Source organism: Crotalus tigris, unplaced genomic scaffold (genome assembly GCF_016545835.1).
Source record: "Crotalus tigris isolate CLP2741 ecotype Arizona unplaced genomic scaffold, ASM1654583v1 scf7180000018432.44079421565:4894166, whole genome shotgun sequence".
Lineage (NCBI taxonomy): Eukaryota > Metazoa > Chordata > Lepidosauria > Squamata > Viperidae > Crotalus > Crotalus tigris.
Window position 1 is genome coordinate 1,892,823 of NW_024096999.1, and position 16,411 is coordinate 1,909,233.

At 45.4% G+C, this 16,411-nt stretch overlaps 1 protein-coding gene across 1 annotated transcript in view; it reads left to right on the forward strand.

The window, feature by feature from the left end:
- Positions 1 to 4,721: 4,721 nt before the first annotated feature.
- TOX3 (TOX high mobility group box family member 3) overlaps positions 4,722 to 16,411 on the forward strand; it is an 82,880-nt gene continuing 71,190 nt past the window's right edge. Inside the window, exon 1 of the mRNA XM_039352414.1 lies at positions 4,722 to 5,173. Within this exon, the coding sequence (XP_039208348.1) occupies positions 5,072 to 5,173 (102 nt within the window). The 5' untranslated portion in view covers positions 4,722 to 5,071. The remainder of the gene's footprint in view (positions 5,174 to 16,411) is intronic.

A 16,411-nucleotide genomic window follows, 5' to 3' on the forward strand; every position in this document is an offset into this window, starting at 1 on the left:
TACCGCTATCTCTTACAAACATAATTAGACCTAGCTCTCTGGACATGGCTGTAATGTTGAGAAAGGTGGAAGAAAAGAGAATGACTAACAACAAGGCGGAGGAACTTAAACTGGTGATGGGTGCATCTTGGGAAGATCTGAAGGATCAGGCTAGGAGCAGATGGCCATGGAGAAAAATCTATCCATAATCAATCAATGACACTGTCACATTCTGAAATTTCCCACTGTGCGCTATCCTCCACTGGATGCCATTTAGGGAAACAGGAAGGGTTGAATTGGGTTGGTTCAGACTAAAAGCCATCCAATTTAACATTTGATTGGCACAGTGAGCTATGAGACTTTATGGAGGAGGATACAAGCAGCAGACTTCACCTTACATCATGCAAGGTGGGAATTGCACATTACATCATTCAGATCTGCTTCTCCATTTGAGATCTCTTTGCTTCCCCCCCCCCAAACAATTGGATCACGGGGCGAATCAAAGTTCTTATCTGAAGCACAAATGACCCAGCTCCAATTACCATATTTTGGACACATGGCACAAAGACACAGATTCCTTGAGACATCAATATAGTATGTTGGGAAAGATGGAAGAGAAGATGACTGACCAGCAGCTAGGTGGATGGACTCATTTACAGTGATGATGGATACACCATTGGAAGATCTACAGGGCCAGGTTAGGGATAGATTATGCTGGAGAAGTTCTATCCATGTGGTTGCTAAGGGTAATACTGACTTGATGGTATCAGCCCATTTACAGCTGAATTTGGTACTTGGTTGTTTTCTTGCAGATGTTTCATTACTCAAACTAAGCAACATCATCAGTGCTAGTGCCTTGATGCTACTCCACCAATACTTACAGGCTTCCCAGTTCCAGAACACAGCTTGTTTTCTAGAAAAAATGTACCTAGAGCAGAGAAACAGGAACTGCCAACTCCCTATCTTGAAAAGTCCAAAGGTTCAAACTATACATCTCTTTTCCTTACCTGGACACACCAGTGAACTGTGGATTAGTTATTTCCCAGTGGGGAGGGCAGTTGGTATTTGTGCTAGAGGGTCAAAATCTGAAAGGGATGGGTGTGCTGTTGTGATCCATACTTTGCCTTTTTAATATAACATGAAGGCACTTTCTGGAAGGAAACTTGGATGCAAGGCTACACTTGCAGTCTTGTGTGCTGTTATTGTAATGGTCCTGCCTGTTCTGACAAACATACGATTTTCTTCCATACATTTAAGTTTGCTTAATTTAAGATCTCAACCAACAAACCAGGTTGTAATTAATTATAAACCAGGTTGTAATTAATAAAATTTTCTATTCTTAATGTTCAGATCCCAACTATTGGAAACCTTCATGCATAAAATATGCGAGGCTGCATAAAATTCACTAAGTAGGAATAGAATCAGAATAACTCATTGAGTTACCTAATGGGCTAATCATTGTTCAAGCATACTTTACAAAGCACAGTTCATACAACTAGCATAGTCAAAATCAAATCACTTTAGGGCTTAACATACGTGAATCTCATTGTTCTACTTCATGCTTGCTATTTCTTATACCCAACAACTGAAGTATTTATTTTTCCTCCTAATGACAATACATTGATGTGAACAGGAATCCAGGCCCCACCCCTTTGTACATGCATTGGATGTGACTATGTTGCTGTATCTACCATGTTTATTCCCTCTGGAGATAATCCTTGCTGTATGTTAAGTTTAACTAAGGGCAAATAGAGGAAACTTCAAAAATTAAGCTTAAAAAATAAATGACAGAATCTGTTGTTCTACAGTAAAACTGAATTGTATCATCTACACATATAGTTTCTAATCCCTCTTATGCTTCTGTAATTCCCCTAGAGTTAACACACCTCTATCTTATGTCCCATATCTAATTTAGGCTTCAAGTGTTTTTCTTAAATATCTTCGAAGGAAAAGATTTTAAAGTGGTCTACTGTGGATGTTTAAATTCCTGTTTGGATACTAGAAAGAGAGAAAAAGAATTGGATGGTCACCTCTAAACCGAGGTGAATGAATGAATCAATAAAATCCATTACAAGGGTTGGAGTTATGACAATTTATTTATTTATTTCACGAAAACGAAGTGTTGGAAAGCACATCCTGGAAAATTTTGCACGTAATGATGCTAGTAATGGAACTATAGTGGTGGAGGTTTGCTTAAATCCCAGATCAGATGCAGATTTTGCATATGAATAAATATGAAAAAATAGTTATGAAGGAAAAGAATATAATACCAGCCAAAGACTCCAAATTCTAGTCCTGCCTTCTTAGGGACAGAAGCAAGCTGGGTGTATCTCAGGAAGGAAGCAATGGCAAACCACTTCTGAAAATGTTGGCAAAATTGCAAGAACTTGTTCAAGTGAGGACTGTTTAAAAGTCACAAAACAAACGAACAATAGGTTTTTCTACTGTAGGAGCCCGAATGAGGTCTGCAGCATCATGAGGTCATAACTCTTTTTAACACAATTTTTGGTATTTTCTGGAATAAGGTCATTTATTTGACAATCTTTCCTCCTACCTGCCAACTTGGGTTGTGGCGGCTTAAAACCCCTGTGCCAACCCAGGGCATTTTGTTACTTTATGTATCAATGCTTGAAGTATGTTAACGTAGGTATCAAATTACACAGGCGATCTGCCTTAATATGTCAGCTGGTTCTCTTCCAAGATAATGTTCTAATGTTTTATATCTGTAGCTACACTAAGAAATGTGCAGACATCAGGGAGAAAACTTTCAATGCCACAGCTTGGGTGCGTTGAGGTTTTGAAAAAAAGATTTGACAACCATTTCTCCAGGATGGTAAAAAATCTCCTGTGGTATGCAGGGGGTTAGTCTAGAAGACCCCCCAGGTCCCTCCCAGCCTTATGATTCTATGTTTTATTTATAATCCAAGGATGCACTTAATTTATTATCTTTCTGCCTGGGCTCTTGTCTCAGTCATCCCAAAGTGGAGAGGTTTGGATGGACGGAGCTTTTTAACGCCAGAGATCGGTCCTTATATGCACGGCCACATCTGTGCCCAGCTCTCTCCCCCAAAGTCCTTCTCCACTGCATGCAAATCCCATTCAAGTCCACAACTGTAGCACAGGTAGTCCTTGACTTACAACCATAACTGAACGCCAAATTTCCAATTCTTGTTGAGTTTTGCCCCGTTTTACAACCTTTCTCCTACTAACTTATCAATCATTGCAGTTGATAAGTTAGTAGTACGGTCATTAAAGGAATCTGCCTTCCCCATTGACTCTGCTTGTCAGGTCGCAAAAAGGGATCATTTGACCCTGGGACGCTGCAACTGTCATAAATACGAGTCAGTTTCCAAGCATCCGGATTTTGATCACGTGACCATGGAGATGCTGCAACAGTCTTCAGTGCGAGAAACGGATCTAAGTCGCTTTTTTCAGTGGTGTTGTAACTTTGAACGGTCACTAAACGTACTGTTGTGAGTTGAGGACCGCCTGTATTTCTGACGGTGGGAGCCTCTTGGGTGTCACACAATCACCAACCGCAAACTTTCCCGGCGTCTCCTGCAAGCAACCGTCAACGGAAGCTGGCTCTGCTTCAGAACTTGGACGATCTGCTTAGCAACGGAGGCGATTCAGTTAACAACCGAGCCAAACAGGTCAGGCCAGGTGCGATTCAACCATCGCATCCCTCAGCGACAGCCGTGCCAGGCCCTAACTGTGGTCGCTAAACGAACGGTTGCAAGTCGAGGACTACCTGAATCTCAAGAAGCTTCCCGTGGACCATTGCAAAGAGGCACTGCACGCACCACCCACCCACACCAGACTCTCAACAAGCCCCCACCCATCTGCCTCCCCAACCAGACCACGTCCACACGTCTAATTAGTCGCGTGTCGTCCAAGTCTTTCACCCCCATCACTTCCTGGCCCCCAGCCTCGCCTAACCGGCGGACGGACTGACCATCCTCCTCCTCCTCCTCCTCGCGGGGTACCCGAAAGTCCCCCCCCCTTCCCACGTACTCCCGAAAAAACTCGGGACAACCCAGGCGAGCCGTCGGGGCCGGTCCGGCGGGGCTGACCTCCGAGCTGGGGAGGGCGGCCAGCGGGGGCGCGCCTTCCTCGGGGGCGCGGAGGAGGCACCCACTCCCTCCATCCCTCCGGGGGCGAGGGAGGGGGGGAGGAGGAGGAGGAGAGCGCGCGCTCCCCGCTTTCCCGCCTTCCCCCGGCTCCTTCGAGGAGACCCTCCCGGGCTGGTTTGGCACCCCGAGAACCGAACTCCTCCTGCCCGGCTCCAGGATCCCCGTTGCCGCTGCCGCCCCCCCCCCCAACCGGGCCCCTTCGAGCAAGGCTTCGCCTCCTCAGTGAGTCTCCCAGGGGAGGGGAGGGGGGGGCTGCGCGCGCGCCCCCGGCTCCTCTCCGCTGAGGCGCGGAGGGGGAGCGGGCGTGTGGATGGAAGAGCCGCCGCTGCTGCGCGTGGCTCCTTTGTGCGGCGCACCTGGCCCGCGCCGGCTCCTGCCTGCCATTGGAGGGGGGCGGAGCCGAGGGGAGGGGAGGGGCGTGGAGGCGCGCTTTCGGCCCCCTCCCGCCGCCGCCGCCGCCGCCTCCCCTCCCTTCTCGGTAGCTTCCTCCTTTTTCTCCCTCCCCCTAGAGCGTCCCTCACCTGTCCCTTCCGGCTCACCTGCCGCTCTCCCCTTCCCCCTCCCTCCGCCTCTCTATCGTCCCGCCCCCTCCCCGCCCGCCCGCCCGCCTCCGCCGCTCCGCAGAGCCCGGCAACTTGCTCCGCGGAGTGCGGGTCTCCCTCCGGGGTTGTGTGTGTGTGTGTTTGTGTGTGCGCTGCTGCTGCTGCTGCTGCTGCTGCTGCGCGCGCGCGCGGGTGGTGTTTTCCTGGGTCTGCCGGAGAGGAAGGGGGAAGCCCTTTGGAAGGTGGATCTAGTCCAGGCTTCTGCAGAACTTCGCCCCTTTGGACCGAGCAGGTCTCCGACTCTCCCTCCCCCCCCCGCCCCGCAGCCCGCTCCTCCTCCAGCCGCGTCGCCCCTCGGGCTGCTGCCCCCAACCCCGCCCTGCCCGCCCTGCCGCCCCCCAAGCTCAGCCCTGCAAAATGGATGTACGGTTTTATCCCGCTGCCTCGGGGGGCTCCCTTCCCGGAGACCCTTCCAGCCTGGACTTTACCCAGTGTTTGGGTTACTACAGCTACAACAAGGTGACTGTTTTATAGTATTCCTCTCCTCTTTCTTTTTCTCTCTCTTTCGCTCTCCTTCCCTCTCTCTCTCCTTCTCCCTCGTTCTCCTTCTCTCTCTCCCTCCCTCTCTCTCTTTCTCCCTCTCTTTCTCTTCCTCTCTCTCTCCCTCCCTCCCCCTTTCTTTCTCCCTCTCTTTCTCTTCTTCTCTCTCCCCCTCCCTTTCTCCCTCTTTCTTCTCTCTCCCTCTCTTTTCCCCCTCTCTCTCCTCTCTTTCTCGCTCCCTCCCCCTCTCTCTTTCTCCCTCTCTTTCTCTTCTTCTCTCTCCCCCTCCCTTTCTCTTCCTTTCTCCCTCTCTCTCCCCCCGTCTCTTTCCCACTCTCTTTCTCCTTCTCTTTCTCCCTCCCTCCCTCCCTCTCTCTTTCTCCCTCTCTTTCTTTTCTTCTCTCTCCCCCTCCCTTTCTCTCCCTTTCTCCCTCTCTCTCCCCCGTCTCTTTCCCACTCTCTTTCTCCTTCTCTTTCTCGCTCCCTCCCCCTCTCTCTTTCTCCCTCTCTTTCTCTTCTCTCTCTCCCTCCCTCCCCCTCTCTCTTTCTCCCTCTCTTTCTTTTCTTCTCTCTCCCCCTCCCTTTCTCTCCCTTTCTCCCTCTCTCTCCCCCGTCTCTTTCCCACTCTCTTTCTCCTTCTCTTTCTCGCTCCCTCCCCCTCTCTCTTTCTCCCTCTTTCTCTTCTCTCTCTCCCTCCCTCCCCCTCTCTCTTTCTCCCTCTCTTTCTCTTCTTCTCTCTCCCCCTCCCTCTCTTCCTTTCTCCCTCTCTCTCTCCCCGTCTCTTTCCCACTCTCTTTCTCCTTCTCTTTCTCCCTCCCTCCCTCCCTCTTTCTCCCTCTCTTTCTTTTCTTCTCTCTCCCCCTCCCTTTCTCTCCCTTTCTCCCTCTCTTTCTCTCTTCTTCTCTCTCCCCCCTCTCTTTCCCAGTCTCTCTCCTCTGTCCTCCTTCTCCCACTGTCTTCTCTCTATTTTTCTTTCTCTCCCCCCTCCCCATCCCTCCGACTTAATCTTTTGTTGGGGGGGGTTGCGTAGTGTAGTTGTGTTATAGTTCTTGGCTTGGCGTTGGACGCTGCTGTGGTTTTTGCCATAGTTTGGTTTGGCTTCTGGAGAGGGGGGTGGCTCTCATTGGGTTGTAGCTCGAGAGGGTGGGGAAGATGGTCTCGATCTCACAACTTTGGCCGCATCGCTGGTTTTAAAACTAGTTTTTTTGGTTTTTTTTTTAAATCAGAACTTTCCCAAGTTTCTTTTTTCTTTTTTCCCTCGACAGAACTTTCCCCCTCCCATCCTTTCTCGGTGATTCGCAAATCATCCTTGGTTGTTGTTGTTTGTTGTTTCCTATTTCCCATTTCCCTTTTGCAAATACAATCCCTTGTAACTTCCTCTGAGCTCGATGGAAACAAGTCACAGTTTTCATTTAGTGCTCACAAAGTCTGCCCCTTGCAGGGATGTGGTGGTTTCAGTGGTCGTGGGGGTCCTGCTGGTGAAGAAAATAGCCTCAGGCATGCGGTATCCAAGTCAAAAAAGAATGCATTTTTAAAGATGTGTTTTTCTGCCTTTGGGGGCAAAACTCTGGAACAATTAGCAGTTTTGCTGGTTCTGCTGAAACTACTTTGGGCACAGGAGTTTGGGAGGCAGCTGCTGGGCGTGCTTTTTATTTGGTGGTTTGATTTGTACGGAGATCAGACTTGTGCGTGCGCGTGTGTGTTAAGGTTGGGTATTTAGATGGCATTACAATTGTATGGATTACTAATGGTTGTGTGTTGTAGCCTGCCATTTCTCTGCCCCTGTTCTCACAATAGTCCCACTCCTTTTTTCACATTCCTCCACATTTCTTCCTGGTTCGGGATGTTAAAGCAAGGATATGATTCTATCAGCCGAGCATGTTTATGGGAAACTTGATGGGAGTAATTGAATCTTGCATCTCAAATAAAGGCATGAGGGCAAGCCAGGGAAACTGGGGACCATCCTGAATTGAGAAGGAGAAAGAGGTAGCTACCAGATCCTTCGGCTCCTGTCTTCATCAAGAGAAGGAACCCCTTTGACTCCCTTGGCCAGTTGGAGAAGTTGTAGCACTGCTTAGTCCTCTGTCTTATTTATATCTCCCTTTCTTGTCAAGAGATTACAGATGACAGAATACATGTAATAGCCAGAAGGGACGAATATCCCCTGCGGCTAAATGCATTACACAAAATATGTTTCAACCGTATCTGGTTTGTTTTCACCAGCTGCCAGACAAGAAAAGAAAATTTCAAACTTAAAGAGGTACACTGTGACTCATGTTACTTGGTAAAGGACTTCGCTATTTGCACTCGGCTGTGTCAATAGCACATCAACTTAGCCTTCCTACGCGTACATAAAGATCCCTTTCACAGCGAACTCATCCCCTTTGGCTCTGTTTGTGCAATCTGGGGGGGGGGGAGGCCCTCGTGAGATGCTGCGTAAGATACTGAGAAATTACAGTGCCTTGCAAAAGGCTTAACTGATGTCTGGGTTTGTTGTTAGTGTCACTTGACAAAGTTTGGGAAAATGGAAAGCCAGCAGGGAAGGAAAAGATTATTTTTAAAATGTCGGGAAGTGTTTTCAAAAAGTTTTTCTCTGGACCCATTTAATCCTTCGTGGATGGGTTGTTTTTTTTTTTTTCATTAAGAGAGCTCTAATTTCAGATAGGTGTGGTGGGAAGAAATATCTTCAGTATCTTTCTGGGGAGTGACTGGCTTGAGAATCTATATATATATTTATAAATGGAATTAGAGTGACATCTTATTTCGTATCTTTAATAAATGCAGTGTGAGCCAAATGCAGTGTGTGTGTGTGTGTGTGTGTGTGTGTGTGTGCGCGCACACGTGCCTTTTCACCAAGCAATCTTGGAACAGCTTTTGAACAAAGCGTTATGTGTATATTCTCCTTGGCAAATGCAACATGGAAAATATCACCCTGCTGCTGTGTTGATGATATGAAAAGAAAGGGGAGACATTGTTACAAATTAGAGGCTGCAGAACCACACTTGAGTTTTGAAGGGTTTTAATAAGCTCTAGACAACTCTACGCTGCTGTTCGGTGGTCAACAAATGTATAATGCTGCAAATTAGTTGAGCATGAATTCTCTCTGCTGTTTGCATTAATTCAAGAACTCAAGTTTCTGTTATGTATTGCTTTTTGTCTGGATGCCTCTTATAGGGGATAAAACAATACTGCAGTTTTTTTTGTTATTGTTTGTTTGGCAACTTTAATGTGGGTACAGTTCCTAAATCAGATGCTTGTGGGGAAGAACCAGTTGTAATCACATTTAAAAATAATCCATCTCCCATTTGATCGGCTAGAGCTGTTAACTCCTGTACTTTTTTTTTTTGTGCTTAATGAAGAATATTATTTGGACGGGTTTTCTGTTGAAAGATGAAAAGGACTGTTGAAACTGACAGGATAAGAACTTGTTTCCAAATAGTGAATTATCCTCACAGCTAGAACAAGTATAGTTATCTGTGTGATTACTTGTAGAGTAACATGCCTGAAGACTGTGATTATAGACTTCAAACTTCATTTATGCAATTTCAAACCACTGTTAGCAAAAGATTGGTTAGATCTATCCATCCACTCATCCACCCATCTATTCTAATCTTTACATACAGGTTGTAAACTCAAGTTCAACAATACTTAACAGAAATAGGTAGGCAGAGCGAATTCGTGAGTGCTTTTCTTGAATCAGTGCCTAATGCTATGTAAGTATGTGTTGCGTGGTGTATAAATTGGCTAGCCTGGATTGGTATACCTGATGTTCTCTTGTAGCACAATGGCCAGGAATGCATAATACATAATTGGTGTTACATGACTAATTGTTGCTCATAGAATATAGCATTTAGTCAATTCAGAATATCATGAATTCAGTGGGTTTATATGGAGCGAATGGCTGGAGGTTATATAATTGCCTCTTTTGTCATAAGCAATAGAATTGCACCAAGCCATCATTTGAGGAAGATATCCTGGCATGATTGAGGGATAAGGCTAAATCCATGGTTTGCAAAACATTGTGGCTGGATTTCAACCCAAGTCACAAAGGTGCCGTAGATGACATCCAATCAGCCACCATTCTGATTTAGTGTGACAATATGACATCCATCTTTTATGTTCACCTCTGCAGCATTCATACTAGAAGCATAAATTATAGTTTTGATAGGTGGATAGGCATTTGCCCAAGATGCCACACCACTTGTGAGAAGAGAAAATGGTGCCCTCTTTTGCTCTTTCTGCTGCTTCATTTTCTTCTTCTTGTGGATATGGCAGTAAATGCAGTAGCCAGGTTCATAAATCCCTTTGGCCAAGGTTTGTGAAACCATGGATTATGGAATGAAAGGCAGTGGATGGTTCCATTGGGATTATCCTAGAGCAGGGGTAGGCAACCTTGGCTCTTTTATGACTTGTGGACTTCAACTCCCAGAATACCTGAGCCAGCATGGCTCAGCTTGAAAACATCTCCTTTTCCCCTCAGCATGGCTCGCTCAGGAATTCTGGGAGTTGAAGTCCATGAGTCATAAAAGAACCAAGGTTGCCTACCCCTGTCCTAGAGAGCTTTTCTGAAGACCTTTTGGCTACTTTCCTGTGGTAGCCAATACTGAATCCATGAGGGCTTGGGTTCTAAACGAGCAAGCTTCCTGAGGAAATGGAGATGCACAGTACGTAGGGAGACAAAATGAAACACAACAATGATGGCTTGAGAAGATGGAGAGGTTGAATGGTAGTTCAACAGCAGAAATGCGGTTGGAGACCATCAACAATCAACAGTGGGCTTCTGGGACCCAACAAGGGCCCCTGTTATGTTTGTTTATTTCATTTGTTTACTTATTTATTTATTAAATGTATAGGCCTCCATCTTACCCCAAGTTCCATCACTTCCAGGATTCATGCTGTTCCTCCTTGCTGGGAAATCCTTGTGAAACCAGTAGCTGGAATGTGTAGATTTAGCTGTGACAAAGTCTTGTTGCCTGGGGTGCATATCCCACCCTGATCTAGGTACCTGGCCACAGGTTTAGCCACCTCAGTAATCGCTCGTACACCATTTAATTCATAATTTTATGCGTCACTTGCGCCGCGTGTTTTTCAAATGGCTCACTGCTCTTCTGTTTGATATCCCGGTAGACATTTTATATAGGCTGTTTTTGAGAGCTTTCATGCATTAATGGTGTACAGGTAGTCCTTGAGTTATGACACCCAAAATGTGTGTGGTTAAGTGAAACGTTCGTTAAGCGAGTTTTGCCTCCATTTTACAACTTTTCTTGCCACAGTTAAGTGAATCACTGCAGTTGTTAAATTAGTAACACGGTTGTTAAGTGAATCGGGCGTCCCCCCACTTGACTTTGCTTGCCAGAAGGTCGCAAAGGGGGATCACAGGACCCTGGGACACTGCAACCGTCATAAATATGAACCAATCAAGCATCCAAATGTAAACCACATGACCTTGGGGATGCTGCAACAGTCATAAGTGTGAAAAAGGGTCGTAAGTAAGCCACTATTTTCAGTGCTGTTGTAACTTGTAACGGCCACTAAATGAACTGTTATTCTGCTACGCCACACGAAATAATAACAACTTCCATTGCAAAACAGTCGGGAGCCAGGATAGAGTTCAATAGTACTACGAGTTTATTTCATGCGACCTATACACAAGAAACTGATCTACTAATGGTAAGGATGAATTGGTGCTAGATAAGAATCAACAGATTTCAAGTGGGAGCTGGAGTTAAATTCCTTACACCAGGGGTCCCCAACCATGGGGTCCATGGACTGGTACCGGGCTACGGCATGCCAGCAACCGGTCCACACAAATCAGCAAAGCCCCATGTGTGGGATGCAGGTAGCACACAAAACCACACACTCTCCGGTCCACGGAAAAACCTTTCTCCACGGAATCGGTCCCTGGTGCCCAAAAGTTTGGAGATCTTTGTCTTACAGGGTGTGTGTCTGTGTATTTGTTTGTGTGTGTAGAGATTCTAAACTGATGATGCATTTGGCCCCACTCTCAGGCTGGTCATCTCCTACACAAACAAGAGTTCTCCCTGCTTAATGAGAGACTCAACTCTTACCATCGGTAGTATGAATTCGTTCATGGTGGATAAATCATAGTATGCAAGTTTTCATTGACGTACAAAGTTACAGAAGTAATTGTCACCAGTCCTTCCACTTAACAACTGTTGCGATGTCCCTGCAGTTGCGTGATTAAAATTCAGGATTTGCGGTGGGCTGCAGGGTGCTGGGGTCATGTGGTGGCCATTCCCACGCAACGTTTGACAAGCAAAGTCAGTCGGCGAAGCTGTGTTCGCTTAACGGCTGCAGTGATTCATTTAATTGTGGTAAAAAGGCTGCAAGATCGAGCACAGCTCGCCTGAACAACTTGCCTTGCTTAGCAACAGAAATTCTGGTCCCATTTGTAACTCGAGGACTTCCAATAAGGGAATGAAGCTGGAAGAAAGAAAATCCAATTGGTGAGCAGGGTTTTAACTAGTTTATTCATTTTGGGGCGTGCTTCATTTTTATTACCGTGCCTGCAGCTGGATAGCCGATTGCCTCCGACATGAGCTAAATTGTATGCTGGGGCATGTTTCCTCTGTAAATAGACCTGTTTCAGAGAAGGGAAAAGTAATATAGTTGATGATGGTTCACAAAAGGAGGCATAGCAAATGAGTTTTGCAGCTGCATCATTTAAAACATTCACTACACAAACACTAGAGTTGGGTAAATAGATGATGAAGATAAAAGGAGCAGATGGCCAACGGGCTTCTTGCAGATCTTGGAGAGTAAAGGTTGGCCGTGTAGTTGTCCCATACTCACAAGTTTACACTGACTAGGAAAAGAAACTTAAATTTCTCCCCTTTTCTTGACTGTCTTCTGATCTTCTTTACGATTTGCATTGGATGAGGTCTCATTCATGCAATCTATCTGGTTCAGCTCTTCCTGAATCCCTAACTAGAACTAATCAAAAAGTAAGACATATTTTTCTAGAAATAGATTTGTATGTGGGGGGAGGGCGGGAGGAAGGCAGGGCATTTTTAAACCCTTTCTCTCTGCCTCCTGGGTTTGATAGATTCGGATTTTGTGGAATGGAAATTTCACAGTCACGGGGTTATGTAAAATGGTCTCCATTCACTTTTCCCTATAAATAAGCTTGTTGGTCTTAGATTGAAGTGTCTGGTTAATATGGAAGGGTGCCTAATGGAAAAAGTGGGTGTAAGGAGGTCAAAGGGCAAAGGTTACAGGGTCATGATGTGCTTATAGCGGCCATTATTTTATCGTTGTTAACCTTTAATCAAACTGCATTTAGTTGTTCCTAATTGGTCCTGGAAGCAGATTATTTATTCAATTACCTTTTCACTATCCCTTCCAGAAGTTAATGTCCTTGATATACAAACAGTTCTTGACTTACAGCTACAATTGAGCCCAGAATTTATGTTGCTATGTGAGACCGTTGTTAAGTGAGTTTTGTCCCATCTTACGACTTTCCTTGCCTTGAGTGAACCACTGCAGTTATTAAACTAGTAACACGGTTGTTAGGTTGAATCTGGCTTCCCCATTGACTTTGCTTGTCGGAAGGTCGCAAAACGGGATGACGCGATCCCAGGACACTCTAACCGTCATAAATATGAGTCAATTTCCAATTCCATCTGAATTTTGATCCTGTGGCCTTGGGGATGCTGCGGTGGTCTTAAGTGTGAGAAACGGTCATACGTAGCTTTTTCCAGGCTGTTGAAACTTTGAACGGTCACTAAACCAATTGTTGTAAGTCGAGGACTACCTGTGACAAGAGGGCTGGGTAGATTCAGTGACCCTGAGATGGACACTTGATAGAAGCTTGGTTGGGTCAGTCTTGTAGGTAAGCTTCCAATTCTCTGCAGGTGCTCCTGGGCTTACAAATATTCATTTAATGACCATTCAAAGTTACAATGGCCCTTACGACCAGTCCTCACATTTACGACCATTCCAGCATCTCCATAGTCCCCTGATCAAACTTTGGGTGCTTGACAGCTTGCATGGTTGCCCCATCCCCTAGTTCTGGGGTTTCCTCTTGCTAACTTCCCAGGGCGCGTCTGACGAGCAAAGTCAACAAGGAAAGCCGGATTTGTTTACGGATCGAGTGATTCACTTCACTGCAGGATTCACTTAACAACCATGGCCAAAAAAGGTCATAAAACGGGGTGCAACTCACTTAACACCTGCCTTGCTTAGCAATGGAAACTTTGGGGCTCCATTGTGCCCCGTAAATCCAGGACAACCTGTATTGAATAATTTCCCAATTCCTGCACATTAAAACATACTATCTTTGGAAGAGTCATGTAATCACACGGAAGATTTTTGAGAGGTGGGATGCATTTCTGGGTCCTCAAGATACATGCCAATGCCCCAAATGGTGACTTACATTCAGCATTTCCTCGACTGATGTATTCAGGAGGCCCAAACCAAGTGGAATTTTATGATTTTATGTAAAATATGAATCTAGGAATTACGGTGTATGTTGCAGGTCCACAGCGAGCGGTCGTACAGGATGGGAGAGTGCAACTTAGAACATTTTGCAGGAGTTTTATCAGCGGTCAAAATGATGTAGAATTTTTTTCCTCCATAGAATTAGAAATGAGGAAGGCTATGCCCCCCCCCTTTTTTTCTTCTTCTGCACTTAAAAAGGCTATAATGGAATTTGAGTGGTGCTCAGCCTTCCTTCCTGCAGTTTGGGCTTATCCCAATAAGATCAACTGTTAACGAAGAAGGACACCTACAAGTTCTAATACGGCGAGAGGTAGAAATTATATTAGATTAATTTAAAACACCCTAGGGAAAGTGCCAGAAATACAATGTCAACAAGCCACATGGGATTATAGCAAAGTGCTGTATACTTGGCAAGTAGAGGTTGGTAACTAGGGATATTTAAGTTGGGAAAGCATATTCGCGACAGATCGTTGGCCTTGTTAAACCAGCAGAACACGGCACAAAACCCAGCATTTGTGGATTTTTTCCAGCTGGGGTCCTCTATACTCAAGACATACACTTCTGTAGTCTAGGTAGCCCTTGACTTGTAATTATTCATTTAGCAACTGTTCAAAATTGCAACAGCCCTGATGATTATGAAAGGCTCTGAATCCACACAAACAGTAGTACCGTACTTTCCGGCGTATAAGACGACTTTCGCAAATGTTACAATCTGCGCTGAAGTCGGGGGTTGTCTTATACGCTGAGTTGTCTTATACGCCGGAAATAACGGTAGTTTCCGGCGTATAAGATGACTTTCTAGGCATGCGACTCGGCACCGAAGTCGGGGGTCGTCTTATACGCCGGGTCGCCTTATACGCCGGAATATAAGGTATATGTTACTTTGATCCTTGAAGAACTTGTATTCTAAGTGGGCCATGATGCTAGTCTTTCGCACTAAGAAATCAGGCAATAAGTAGTCCTTGACTTACAATTGAGCCAAAGATGGCCATCAGTCACTATTTTTCAGTGCTGTGGTAATGTTGAACAGTCACTAAAGAAACTGTTGTAACTTGAACACTTCCTGTATTTTCATAGTGGAGAATTACTGATCCAGACTGATGACCTTTAATGATAGTCCAAGTATGGCTTCCCAGCTTTTAGTGAATCCTCCCCTCCCCTCAATGGCAAAGTGGATCATGGCTTAGAAATGAAATAATTCATCTCAGGAGCCGGAAGTAATTCTACTCACCAGTCCAAGATCTACGATTGTCTCTCCGGAGTGGGTTTATAGGGGCCTGTTTTCAAGGAATGTAAACCTTCCGTTGGCTAAGCTCAGTTCTGATTTACGGGAGGATGGAGTCAGCCCGAGTAGGGGTCATTTTGGCTTTGTACATTTCTAACAAAACTTTGCTTTTGGGAAGGAAACCCACATTGGAGGGGAAAAAAAATAAATAAATAGAAAGCTCTTTGAAAGAGGCCAGCTGTTCAACATTCTGCTGCTATCTTGAGTCCTTTTATGGTTTTGGCTGATGGAGAACTAATTTGGGGCATTGGCTTTAGTCTAGTAGCTTTTAAAATAAACACTCTTTGCCCTTCTTTCTAGCAATTGACTGGGCTGCCTGTCTTTTGAAAAATATTCATTGGGCAAGGAAGTCCTAAGCAATATGTTAGTTAAGCCGCCTCACTTCACAAGCTCTACTGGGTGAATGGGTTTCCCCTGTAGCCTGCACTAAAATCCCTACTTCATCAGGGGCCCATATAGGAGTAAAGAATTTAGAAAGAACATGCAAGTGGTCCTCAATGACCACAGTTGGGACCAGAATGTTCATTGCTAATATCCATTGTGGCAGTATTTGAGGGGCTGCCACAAAGAAAAGGGGGGTTGTCTTATTTTCCAAAGCACCAAAAGCAGGACTAGAAGCAACGGATGGAAACTAATCAAAGAGAGAAGCAACCTGGAACTAAGGAGAAATTTCCTGACAGTGAGAACAATCAACCAGAGGAATGTCTTGCCTCCAACAAGTTGTGGGTGCTTCATCATTGGAGTTTTTTAAGAAGAGACTGGACAGCCACTTGTCTGAAATGGTAAAGGCCAGGGTCTCCTGCTTGAGCAGGTGGTTGGACTAGAAGACCTAGTCTTCAACTTTGTGGGCCTGCCACAAAGAAGAAGTCAACTTATTTTCTGAAGGACCAGAAGGCAAGAAAAAAAAAAGGCATGGATGGAAACTAATCAAGGGGAGAAACAAGCTGGAACTAAGGAAAAATTTCCTGACAGTGAGAACAATCAACCAGTGGAACGTCTTGCCTCCAACAAATTGTGGATGCTCCAACACTGGTTTTTTTTAAGAAGAGATTGGACAGCCACTTGTCTGAAATGGTGTAGAGTCTCCTGTTTGAGTAGTGGTTGGACTAGAAGACCTCTAAGATCTCTTCCAGCTCTATTCTGATTGAGAGCTAAGTATTGTTCAGTGAGTCCTGCTAGATTTTACCAACTTTTTCCCACAATTGTTAAGCAAATCACTGCAGTCATTGAGTGAATCTGACAATCGTTAAATGAATCCTCCTTTCCCTGTTGACTTTATTGGTGGGAAGCTGGCTGGGAAGGCTACAAATGGCGATCACATGACCTCAGAACACTGTGACTGTAGTAAACCTGTGCTGGTTGCCAAGGACCCAATTTTGATCCTGTGACCGTGGGGATGCTGCAACGGTTCTAAGTGTGAGGGGACAGGTTGTAAGTCACTTTTTTCAGTGCCTTGAATGGCCGCTAAATTA